The sequence below is a fragment of the Bolinopsis microptera genome, chromosome 3 (genome assembly GCF_026151205.1).
Source record: "Bolinopsis microptera isolate Bmic1 chromosome 3, MBARI_Bmic_1.0, whole genome shotgun sequence".
NCBI classification, from domain to species: Eukaryota; Metazoa; Ctenophora; class Tentaculata; order Lobata; family Bolinopsidae; genus Bolinopsis; species Bolinopsis microptera.
The window spans coordinates 6774413-6787760 of record NC_087074.1 but is presented as its reverse complement, the minus strand read 5'-3'; the positions used below and the strand labels follow the sequence as shown (position 1 = coordinate 6787760).

Sequence of the window (13348 nt, the reverse complement as noted above, 5' to 3'; positions counted from 1 at the left end):
TTATGAATCCTAGTCTAGACTTATCCATCATTGTTTACAAAGTGAACTACAAGCTTTGAAAACATTACACAACAACAAAGTTGATTGAATGTTGATTATTAAAGCACTGACCTCCAACGTTGAGTCTAACCCACTCCTTCTTGCTGCTAGATTCATGTTTAGTGTGTCCGTTAGTCACGGTGGCATCGCTGGTCATACTGAACAAAGATAATAAACCAAACATCAAGTCAAACAGAAGGAAATATCGCAAGAGGGAGCACTAAAGTAACACGTACGTAGGACTCAGTGAAGGTAACTGATACAGAGCAGCAGTACAAATGTTGGTGGTATGTCATATGATCTAGTATATCTGCCACTTCATACATCGTATATTAAATATAACAGCTCTAAATGTATACGTGCTATCGGAGTAAGAAGAGAGATTAATTGAACTTATGTTGCGATACACACACACGGGAGATGTATTGTGTATACATGAGACAGAGGTGATGAAGCTTCAATAGAGGGATATATGGGAGGCTTCACGGTTAAAAGATAAGACAGAGAAGATGATCAGTGACGTCATAGCTGTGACGTCACGTGGTGTGACATCACACCACGTGAATTGACAGAAGAGAATATTTTATGGAGGTATGGAGTGGAACTTTAAACTTTTAAAGCTTCTCGGAGTGATGATTTTATGAAACAGTGACATAATATTCTGTACGATGACTTTAAAAGTATTTTTAAAATGCGGAAATATGGTATTTTATGATGTATCTAAAAACTGATTAGGTAGCAATATGATGTAATAGTATTGTAAGATGTGTCAATAAAATCACAATAAACAACAAACTGAATTCAATGTTTTATATTCACTATTAACATGATTACACAAAACATTCTAAAACTCAATCCCAGATAAATGCATTCACACACGACCAAAAATTTCATCGATAAAAACTAAAACTACAGAAGCATCAGCGAAATCATCTAGAGCGTGAAAATTCTAATAGCCACTTTCAGTGCAACGACAAAGAGGTTAGAACACGTAAACTGAAATGATAAAATTAGTGAAAATTCAAAGAAATTAAAATGTATATCTTTGCATTCTGAAAATCTTTGTCATATTAGAACTAAAAACTACAACACTTTCAACAGGCTGAGACGCAGTTCCCTAGAATTATTAATAATAATGTCGTCACCCGAAACCCAAGTTAAGACATTTGAAAACGCCTTGAATACAGTCTTAATATCCAACAGCGCCACATTAGGATCTCTCTTGGATCTGAGCCAGCTACTTAAGGAAGGAGTCAGCACGGGCAGGTAAAACTTCTGACTAGTCTCGTCAAGGAATATTAACATTTCAAGAAGGGACAGCAGCACGTTTAACAGCTCTACTCCTAGTTGCGGTCTGTGTAGAGAGGTAAGCACTATCTCGTTACCCTCATCAAACTTACCTAGACTGTATAAAAACACAGCTAAGTATGATTGTATAGGTACTGCAATCTCCCACAGTGTAGCGAGGTTTATAATGAGATATGTCCAGGAGGTTTGGTAAGGTGTGAGGTTCATGTCAGAGTTCACAGAAGCTTTTACACACATCTTCAGCATCTGTTCGTGGAGGGTGTCTATGTCGGGGGTGGTGGAGAACTTGAAGGTGCCGGGGGTAGTGAGAGGGGAGAAGAAGAGGTTGGCGAACTTGGAGTGGAAGAGAACAGAGGGTCTGATGTTCTTGATGTTGAGGGAGATTATGAGCTCTAGAGAGGTGACTATTTGAGCGTGGAGTATGACAAAGTCAGGGTTCAGTTTTTGTTCTGTACTCACTACTTTGTGTAGGAGCCAGCTCCTACTGTCAGAGGCCCACACGTTCTCCTGTTTTACAACAAGCCTATCCTCGCTGGGATCAGTTGAAATGTTTACATTCACCAGGATATTCCGGGCTACAGATATAAAGTCAATCACTGAAGCCAGGGTCAGAGACAGCTCTTTCACACATAGTCTGTCCTTGGGTTGCCTCCCAACCTTTTCAATGAGAGCGTACATTTTCTTAATCTTTGAGCAAAACACGGTTTCCCACAGAACACTAAGCAGTGCTTGCTGCACTGTTACATACTTGAGACTGAGGAGGACTTTAGAAGCGGAGACAAGGTACTCCACATCCACATCAGGACTCTGCTCATCCAGCACAGCACTCCACCTGAATATCAAACACTCAATCAGACACACTGATATTGTAGTGGGATGGAGTTGGTACGGCCACCAGGGCACTACGTTTAGTAGCCAGTTTAGGTTATCATCAAACACCTCCTCTGGTTCACTAACTTCGCCCTCCTCTAACTTGTGGTTCCTTAACCTCTCTACCCAGTCTATAACGTTCTGAATAAGATCATTCTCAATGATATGGTTAGCAACCACGTGGGTAACAGTTTGATTGTTAGATCGTAGGAGCGTATTTACAGTACAGTCGACCCCCGTGTTTATCTGGAGATGGAGGACATCAGAGAGTTGTTGCCGTGTTGTGTACCACTGCTCGTGTTCCGGGTCCAGGGCCACCCATTCTTGTTCCTCACCACTGTCACTGTCACTGTCTACCTTGTGGCTGTCTTGCTCTGTTTCAAATGTTGTGGTGGTGAACTCGAGGGTTACAACGGCTATAGCCTGACAGTATATCGCTAGGATGAGACCGTGGCAAACATTTTTACTGGACTTAAGAACATCAAACATGATGTCCCAGCATTCCTTCGGATTATCAAACTTTGAGAGAATATGCTGGATAACTTCACATATTTGTGACTGGTACAATTGAGAGGAGATCTGAATGTCTAGAGTTAAACAAGCCTCAATGAACATTGTGAAGATCAGTGGTAGGGACATGCCGCAATTCAAGAGCTGATCAAATGCTGGTATCCAATCTTCTGAATAAAGGAACAACAGAGTCAAAAACCTTGATACAGTTTCCCTCTGATTATCAGGCAGCTCAATTGACAACTTTGATTTTTCATCAATGGAGTTAAGGTTTCGGGTTATCACAAAACTCTTACTAAATTCTATAACACCAGGAAATTCAAAAGAAGATTTGATCTTTGCTTTTCCAAAGTAAGTTTCTATGACAGGTTGAATTTCTGATAGTAGAGGGGATTGTTTTGATGAGCTCAAGAAAGTTGTTGCCTTCCATTGCTCAGTAACATTACTGTAGAGGGTTGATAGTTTGGTAAACACATCACAAGATTGATATAGTTTTATAAACTCAGGTTGTTGACAAAGTTCTTTGGAACCAGAAATGTCAGCCATGATAGAATTACACAAGGTTGTTTTGTAGGATAAAGATATGTGAGGAGAATCAAATACAGCCTGTATAACTGTCCAAACATTCGTTGCTAGCTTGATTTCTTGGACAAGATTATCAATCTCAGTTGCATGCTCAGGAGAAAAGTTATCAGCCTGCACAATGTCTAGGGCTTTGTTAACCAACTTGGAATCTTCTAGTGAAAGCAGATACTCCAATCCGAGACAGCTTTCAAATGGAACACTGACATTTATCACCTTGCCAGTTTCCTTGATTAGAAAGCAGCAGGATTTGGCTGGCCTCCAAGCTGGGATTGCGAGAGGAGAAGACAAGGATCCCTCTCCAAGAGCTCCGTACATGCTGGATAAGAGTACCCCTTTCTTTCCCACATTAAACGCAGCTACTCTGTAGTGCTGGTAGGGGCACCATACCTCCAAAATACCACGCTTTTTAGCGTATATCACGAGGAACAATGTGTGCTGTGGCCTGATTGTAGAGTTATGAACCTGTTCACAAGGCACAGCAATCCACCCGCACTGAGCATCCCTGTATCCTTTCCAAATGTTAACTAGAATCATGCTAGCAACATCCAGCAATAAGAGTCTACCAAATGTATCCGCTAAAACAGCTAGGTTTCCTCTGGGGGACGCCTTGATTGAAACAATTTCTCTTCTAGGATCGTCTATACATATGTTTTTAGTTATAGCAATTGGGGGCTCAAAGGTGATCTGGTTTTCTTTTGCAGCCTGAGACCAGCCAGTTAGCCAACTAGATCCAGGAATATAAGACATGAGCTTGGTAGCTACGTTCATTACTACCTCTGACATGATGGGCTGTGCTGCCTGTTCTGAGGGACAGTATTGAGCAATGAAGGGTCCTTTACCCACTGCTACATAGTTGTAAACAGGCCCAAGTCCTGCTTGTCCGATATAGTTTGCAGAACCTCCAGCTAACGATGCTTGGTAAAGGTGCTCGAATGGGGTCGTATTTCTCACACCATAAAATTCAACATCAGTTGTAGACTTTTGATCTTGAAGTGACCATTTCTTGAAGGATATACTGATGTTCTTAGCAGCATTTGGGCTTGCAGTGGTCCGGAGCTGCTGCATTCTACAAAACCGGAGACATTGATACAAGCTGAAACCATCTACAGCAATGAGAATGTCGTCATATATAACAAGCAGTTCGTCCTGCAGTACTTTCGGCAGGCAGTATTTCATAGACTTGATGGGCTGAGGGTGAAATATCTGTTCAAACAGTTGAACACCAGTTTCTGTATATATTCTGAAATACCCGGAAGTGAAGCCCACAGCAATACAGTTCCACGTGCTTGTTTTAATGAGGGTTGTGGCTCCAACACTCTTCTGCTGTAATGCCACTGAGAGGGACAGCAAGCATGATGCAGACTCTTCATTTATATCTGCAATAACACCTTTGTGAGTGATGTCATACTCAACTGTATTGTTATCGGCACTTTCCTTTAATTTAGTTATTATCAAACGGTTTTTGTAAAGGAAGGAAATCAAGTCACCACTAGTGCTCAATGAATACTGCACAGCATCAAGCCATGATGCTGTTATCTCCTCATCACTGAACAGGAAGGCTTTGATATCTTCAATGCTTGTGAAGAATCCAAGGTCTTGTAGTTTAGTACACATATCTGCAAAACCATAACCTAAAGGAAACAGTTTAATTGTCTCTAATTTATCATGTTATTATTCAATATACATATGTATTTTTGATAAAAAGTGTCAATAATTATCGATTGTATTTGATTTTAACATACAAAATTTGACGAAAGGTGAAAGGTGAACCTTAAAGTGCAAAGGTGAGTTTGTATAGTAGCTCTGCAGGAGTTGAGTGATGGGGGCCGGGTGGAGCTTTTAAAAAAAGTTAATTTTATGCAGGGGTGGGAGATGGCATCCTATGCTGTTCTACCGATGTTTATAATAAATCACCTATTCAAAACTGCATTCATATTCAAGTCAAAAATCCTTTCCCAATTATTTCTGTCTCATTCTTATTCTACAAACCTAGAATTTGAAAAATCAAATGAAAGTGGGCTGTGAAATAACCAGAAATTATGAAGCTGTAATTAAAATTCCAACAGGACAAGAAATGTAAACGCGAACAGGAGTATTACCGAAGATCATGATCACAAATTCTTCATTGTAAGGGTAGTAATTATGCAGAAGTACTTTGAAGCACACTTATACCCTTATACACTTATACCTCATAATATATCAGCTATTTAAATGATAGGTTGTGACAATTATATGCATATGGTTACAATGATCGTTCTGTAGCAGATGTTCATTTTTTTAGTATGTGTGTAGCTATTGTTGCTCATGGTGTATAAGGGACTTGAAACTGTTATGGTGTTACTGGAAAGCAGATTATAGGTTGAAGGATTGAGGGGTTAGACAAGGCTTGAGATCAATTAAAGTTGCATAATATGAATCATTACAATATAACTATATTTTAATTTTAAACAGAAAAAATACAATTCAAAGTTTTGTAATTGTATTTTTCATGAGTACATGCAAAATAGATTGAAAAGCTAAACTATTTTAAATCAAATCGTACATCAAAACAGAATAATAAGATCATCAACATTTTCATAAAAATACCTCATTAATTTTAATATAGCAAACAGTTATTGTAAAAAACTATTTTTTAATAATTGTTTTAACAATGCTCAAAAACATGTTTAAAAAGATTATATCAAATCAAGCATAACAAATCAGGTATAACATAAATATTTGATTATAAAAAGATTAAAAATTTAATTTGTGTACTACTTATATAACTTTGTTTTACTGTGTAGGGAACCTCTAGCTCTGTCAGCACCAATCAAACTATTGCACAGCATCATTCACTTCATTTGAACCATTGATGGGTCATGTTTGAGATCTGACCATCATCCCCCACCATCTCTAACCCAAACTTATTCCTTGCTACTTCCTCAGCCCACCTAATTGCATCAGCATCTATACTCATTTTAACTGCAGCTACTTTCTCCGTTTTATGAGTAACTGAGTTAGCCTGAGAGTCTTTATATAGGGCAGACAGAGCCTCTCCAAGATAATCCTCCCCAACTCCCACCTCCTTCAATAAACTCCGAGCAAATGCCTCCTTGTTCTTCAACAGAGACTCGTAGCTGTATGACCTGATATCTGTCCTATCTTGAGTTTCCAACATGTAAGCGTGGATCTGACTCAGCACTAGGAAACACCACACTTCATCACCTTTTCCACGTTTTACTTTCTCCCAGATACTTCGGTAGTTTACAGGAAACTTGGAAATAGCCCAATTCCCTGCAACTTCAAAATATTTTTCTGAGCCTACAAGCTTTTTAAACGATAGCACGGTCGGTTGAACAGAACGAAACATGAACATTTCCTTGATTCCAGGTAAGGCTTGGTGTAGGAGAGGGAGCAGGGACAGGGTCTGAAGACCCCAAGGCTTAATGAAGTACAACTTGTCAGGATCAGGACAAAGAAGAAGAAAGGTTGCTCTGACGATCTCTAGATACTCCACGGTTTTACGACTGGCAGGGTAGTCCTTCTTGTTGAACATGAGAGCCAAGTGGAGGACCGGAGTGGGTTCTGAGAGTACCACACACTGGTTAGTACTGAACATCATAGCTGCAACTAGAGTAGAACCACATCGTCCTGGGTTATGTAAATAAGAGATGTTTTTACCGTCCCTCTCTGGTTTGCTTCTTAAATACTGGAACACTGTACTGTGAGAAGCAGTCAAGACCTCCTCTGCTGCAGAATGTTGGATGTTGTAAATGAAGGGATATTTCTCTGTGTTGAATATGTCCACCTCGGGTTTGGTCCTCACAAATACAAACTCATCCTCTGTAACAGAGTAAAGAGTCACGTCTTCTCTATCCAAATAGGAAACGTCTTTCAAACCAACAAACTTGTGGAGGAAGAAGCTTTTTTCATTAATCATTGCAAACCCAGGCTTCATATCTGCAAGGATATCATATCCCTGTACACTGCCTTCTACAAGATCTTTCCTTCGAGGTCCATAGAGCAGCCATACAATGAATTGTAACATTTTTGACAGTTTGTCCAGGAAACCTTTAATTGCCCAGTAAACCATAGACATAGTAACACTTGCCTTAAAATTAAGTTAAATATTAGCTGTGAAGCATGCAAAATGGTTTAATCGATTGGGTACAGAGTAGAATAGAGAAGAGAAGAGAAGAGAAGAGAAGAGAAGAGAAGAGAAGAGAAGAGAAGAGAAGAGAAGAGAAGAGAAGAGAAGAGAAGAGAAGAGAAGAGAAGAGAAGAGAAGAGAAGAGAAGAGAAGAGAAGAGAAGAGAAGAGAAGAGAAGAGAAGAGAAGAGAAGAGAAGAGAAGAGAAGAGAAGAGAAGAGAAGAGAAGAGAAGAGAAGAGAAGAGAAGAGAAGAGAAGAGAAGAGAAGAGAAGAGAAGAGAAGAAGAGAAGAGAAGAGAAGAGAAGAGAAGAGAGAAGAGAAGAGAAGAGAAGAGAAGAGAAGAGAAGAGAAGAGAAGAGAAGAGAAGAGAAGAGAAGAGAAGAGAAGAGAAGAGAAGAGAAGAGAAGAGAAATATAGTAGAGTAGAGTAGAGTAGAGTAGAGTAGAGTACAGAGTAGAGTAGAGTAGAGTAGAGTAGAGTAGAGTAGATGATTAGATTATAGTAGAGTAGAGTAGAGTAGAGTAAAGTTAAATTTATGACATCACATCATCACACATATTGTCTACAAAATACAGAACAAAATACCAGAAACAAAAAATGAATTTGAACTGAAGAAACAACAAAATCAATGATAAAACTGACTAAGGAATAAAAATCTAATATTGAAAATTCCATTCCTATTAAGTAAAAAACTTTTCCAGTGATGTCTGCCTCATGCCTATTGCAACTGAGATCAGAATTCATACACTCCCATGTTTAAACTGTGAAAGGTAGCAGTTGCAGTGTAGGTAAATTTCTTTCTAGGATCATAAATAACAGTCAACTAAACATAATATATTGACTATTGAGTTTACTTCCTGGTCTACGGGCACAAAGAAGCACTACTAGCAATTGTGTCCTTTACCCTCCTACATAATTTGAACATTTTTGTGGCTAACTCATTGAACAACATCTGAATTAAATTGTGTCTAGTATTAAAAGATTCAGTCAGTTATTTTTTCATGTACGCTGTACACTGTAGTTAGTAAATGCAAACCAAACTTTTTCGATCAGCCGCACGCTGAACCAGTGTTGCACTAGGTAAAAATTGTGTATATTTTGTTCATTTTTGAGTGTAAATTAATTTATTAATTTATCACAAATTATTTTATAATAATATAACCACTTATGTGAAATGGTTATTTTGACTTTAAATATTTGAACTAAATATGAATTGATTGTGGGTATGAAATAAAATTTGTTTTACTAAAAAATGTGTTTTACTACTACAGACTTTGAGAATCAAATACATGTGGACAGTTACTTTAAATGTTCTATTTATGCCATGATTAATAAAAAAAGCTACTTCCTCCAGAAGTTTATGGGTTTAAAAGACGTTTCCTATTTGGATAGAGAAGACGTGACTCTTTACTAATGCGACATTGATTATTGGTGATTCAAACACCCGGTTCCTCAAATTTGGGGCTGGTACAGGAACATTTGGTCACAAACTGCCTGGGAAAAGAATTGAATGTTTCACAATAGATCAGTTAGACCCTCTTCTTTGTGTAGGATACAAGAACGTTGTAGTACACTGTGGTGTAAATAATATCAAGAGGGGAGGGGGTGATGTTAAACATTGGGCTAATGAGCTGACAAAGAAGCTCAAGAATATTTGTGATATGTGTCCATACTCTAAAGTTATAGTTTCACCCATCCTTCCAACTAGGTCCTCCTGGCTGAATGACAGAGCCATGGAGTTTAATAGTTTATTATTTGGGTACTGTAATACTAATACTAGAATAGGCACTTTAGATTTTGATAGTTTTGTTGATGAGGAGGGTCTACTGGACAAGCAGTTTTGTAGATACAAGAAGCCGGATGACCCAATCCACCTGGGGTCAAGTGGTATCTTTAAACTCTCCCGGGCAATTGCCCATAAGATCCTAGGTAGCCCTGTTGATGGGAGGTTGTTCAGTGATGTTACCAAGGCCCAAAAAAGATTTTCCCCACGTTCTCGTAGATCCGTAGTTATGTCATGATAGCCAAACTAATATGCAAAATTTGCTGCTGCTGCAATAGACCTGTGCGTGCTGGACATCCATTCATAACTTGTCAGATGTGTGACAAAATAATGCACAAAAAATGCAAAACTGATGATAACATAGTCAAATTTCGAGATGCAACATACTGCAAAATATGCACTGATGCCAATGATATCGTTCGGTATAACCCTTTCTACCAAGCTCCCCACTTTGCAAACAATGGCCTCATTGATGATGAGCCAGTTAATTATATTGAATCTATCTTTCCACAAACAGAGAGCAGCCTTAATGTTTATAGAGACATGAAATGGTTACCACTCCATCTTAGACGACAACTCCATCTGTCAAATTATATGTTTAGAATCATCCATGACAATTGTCCTACAAACTTTATGAACAAATTTAGTTACATATCAGGAGGTAGTAGGAGCGGCGAAAGCTGCAACCTATATGTTAATAGATCAACATCACATAAAAACTTTCAATACTTGGGGGCAAAATGTTGGAATAATGTTCCAACAGATCTACGAAATCTGCCCGATGTTAAAAGCTTAAGTGATTCGTATAAGAAACAGCTACTCTCATCTATAACAACAGACCCTAATTATACCGTCGACAATTCATATGACAAATTTTACACTGCAATCATAGTCGACGATAACTAAGTATCTTCTAATTCTTTTAAATCTGAGGCATATATAATTGATGTATCGAAAGGATTTTCCCTTTTTTTACCTTTTTTTGATTGATTTTGCACATGACTGACATGTTTTAACTGGAGGAAGGGTTCGCACAGTGGTAGTTTTATAAACCACTTTTAATTTATTGACCTATTATACCTAGTGGTAGTTTTATAGACCACATTTAATTTATTTACTTATTATACTTAGTATTTATTTTTGGTGACTGTATCACCCAGTTTTAACATTTGATAATTGTACAGTTTATTAACGACACATTGACTGAATGTTATTTTATATTCTAATTTATATTCTAGATATTTTATTTATTTTTCAACAGACGACAACTTCCTGTTTTTTCTTCTATATTAGTTACTCATATCTCTTTTACAGACTTTTTTACAAGGACATTGACAGATGATACTCACATTAGGCATTCATTATTGCATCTAAATTATTTCACTTGCATTAGGTTTAGAAATTTATTCTCTGGTTAACAGATTTCAAATGTTTAATTAATTTGTAGTATGACAGTAAGGTATATAAGAAGTTATTTAATTTTGCTTGGGCTATTATATTGACTATTGAGGTTTAATGATGATATGGAATTTGAATTCTATATAACTTTACACTATGTGGTTGGGGCATTTTGCATAGTAAATATGGTTACTACTCCTATATATCATATTATTTGATTGGTATTCGATTTCTGATTATTTCTCTAGGAATATGATTATTATATCTCAATTTGGCTTTAGGTAGGGTGCCCCGCTAAAAGAACTGGATTCTTCCAGGAAGCATCCCGTGCACAGACCTTGGTCTACATATATATTAAATTATCAACCATTCATTCTGTATGTGCACGAAAATTTATTTCAATCAATCAATCTACAATAGCTCAAAGATTCTTGAAAATTGCAAAACATTCTCAATAACAGAGTTGAATGCCACCATCCTACCTAAAAATTCAGCTAAATATTTGTCCAAATTATTTCTAAATATTGATGGAAATGCATCAAACTTTGACAACTTTGCAGTTGAATTGTCTTGTATCGACCACAAATTCTCTGTTATCGGCCTTGCAGAAACAAACACTAATCCCGAAAATGGAACTCTGTATCAGCTTAACGGATACTCCTCTTGTTACCAATCACGCTACTTTTGCCAAGAGAAAAACCAGTTCAAGGGTAAAGGGTCAGGAGTGTGTCTTTACCTACACGATTCCCTTAACTTTAACAAAATCACTGACTTATCTCTCTGTAATGAACACATAGAATCACTGTTTGTATCAATCACTAGCTTGCAAGATCCAACTGTCGTAGGGGTTATATACCGTCCCCCAAACGCATCACTTGAGATGTTCAACAAAGCGTATGAATGTATTCTCTCAAAACTGAATGGCAAAAAAGTATATATTCTTGGTGATTTCAATGTTAACATTTTGAACGACCCATCTCCATCAGAGGACAAATTTCAAGAAATAATATTCAACAACGGCTTCATACCAACCATATCATTACCAACTCACCAAATGCCTGGCTGTTCCAGGACCTGTATTGACAATATCCATACCAATGTCGTAGATCAATCCCTTATTTCTGGTGTGATATCTGACAAGATCTCCCACCATCACCCTATATTCACTCTTATTGAACTTTCCCCTGACTCTGTGCCAACACCTGATTCATCAGAAAAAATTATTATACACTACGACTATAGTAATGCTAACTTAGAGAAGCTCTGTCTTGAAATAGAAAACGATATAGATAGGTTCCACCACAGCTGTAACACATTTGACTCTTTCGTGCAGTTATTTCAAGAAAAGATAGATTTGTCTTGCAAACTTCTAACTCCTAGAACCACTAAACGTAACAGCATAACCAACCCTTGGATCACCCAGGGCCTCATTAACTCCATCGACAAGAAAGCTAGGTTGTATTTCGAATGGAAGAAGACTTGTACATTAAAACTACCTGATGGGGATCCAAACAAGCACATATACTACAAGGAATTCGACAAGTTTCTCAAGAGCTCAATAAAGATGGCAAAGGCTATGTGCTATACTCAAAAATTCGAGAAGTACAGCATGAACTCAAAAAAGACCTGGGAAATTATAAATGAACTCCGTGGCAAAAATTTATCTAGATGTAAAGACGATTTTGTCATAGATGGCCAGAGAGTTACTTGCAGACGAATAATTGCTAACAAATTCTGTGAATATTTTACATCTCTTGCAAGTAATCTCAATAAAAATGTACTGTCAAACAATAGTATTTCTCTGGAACCAGTAGAATCATTTGCTCAGTTTATGTCTAATTCGGTATCTGACTCCATATACCTGGAAGAAACTAATGAAAACGAGATTATCGAGGTGATCCGAGATTTTCAAAATGGTAAGGCCAGTGACATACCTGTAGTTGTTGTAAAAAAACCGGCAAAACTCATTGCAGGTACTTTGGCTAGGCTTTACAACACATGTATACAAAGTGGTACATTCCCAAGTATTTTTAAAACTGGTAAAGTTATTCCTATTTACAAGAAAGACAATAAAGAATGCATTGAAAATTATCGGCCTGTATCAATATTACCTTTATTTGGAAAGATCTTCGAGAAGGTTATTTATAAACGCCTCTATAATTTCTTCACATCTAAAGGTGTACTAACAGACTCACAGTTTGGATTTAGAAAAGGCCATTCTACCACCCATGCTCTACACAAATCTATAGACTCCGTTACTAAGTCTCTGGCAAGCAATAAACATGTCCTAGGGATATTCATTGACTTGAGCAAAGCCTTCGACACCCTTGATCACGATATTCTTTTATGCAAATTAAATTCCTACGGTATTAGGGGCACAGCACTTGCCTTACTAAAAAGCTATTTGACTAACAGAAAGCAGTATGTTATATAGTAAACTGCTTTTCAGACAGTGAGGTGAAATTTGTACTTTATGCTGATGACACTAATATCTTCATATCAGGACCATCTAGAGAAGCAACATACAAAAAAGCCAACTTAGTACTTAAACATGTCTCGATTTACATGAAATGTAATCTACTTCATATCAACATGTCCAAATGCTGCTACATACATTTTAAACCTGCCTCTGAATATGATGACACCTGTGCACGGACCAGACCATTTGCTATCCTGCTAGATGAATCTAGATCAATATTCATCAATGGTAAGGTTATTACTAAAG

The 13348-nt window shown here is 37.5% G+C and overlaps 2 protein-coding genes across 3 annotated transcripts in view; both read right to left on the bottom strand.

Annotated features, from left to right (window-relative positions):
• The window catches only part of LOC134813462 (BTB/POZ domain-containing protein KCTD5-like), an 80349-nt gene that overhangs the window by 2422 nt on the left and 64579 nt on the right, over positions 1-13348 (bottom strand). Inside the window, exon 2 of one of the 2 annotated variants that reach the window (XM_063821261.1) lies at positions 112-199. In XM_063821261.1, the coding sequence (XP_063677331.1) occupies positions 112-196 (85 nt within the window). In that variant the 5' untranslated portion in view covers positions 197-199. Of the gene's footprint in view, positions 1-111; positions 270-13348 lie in introns of those variants that run through there. The other variant, XM_063821260.1, reaches the window with a different exon arrangement.
• Positions 836-4943, bottom strand: LOC134813453 (rab3 GTPase-activating protein non-catalytic subunit-like). Its single transcript, XM_063821247.1, has one exon. It carries the CDS (start codon positions 4924-4926, stop codon positions 1123-1125), a length of 3804 nt encoding a protein of 1267 aa, XP_063677317.1. The 5' UTR covers positions 4927-4943; the 3' UTR covers positions 836-1122.

Coding starts and splice junctions, on each gene's coding strand:
- LOC134813453 (XM_063821247.1), bottom strand. CDS start 4,926: ATGTGTACTAAACTACAAGACCTTGGATTCTTCACAAGCATTGAAGAT.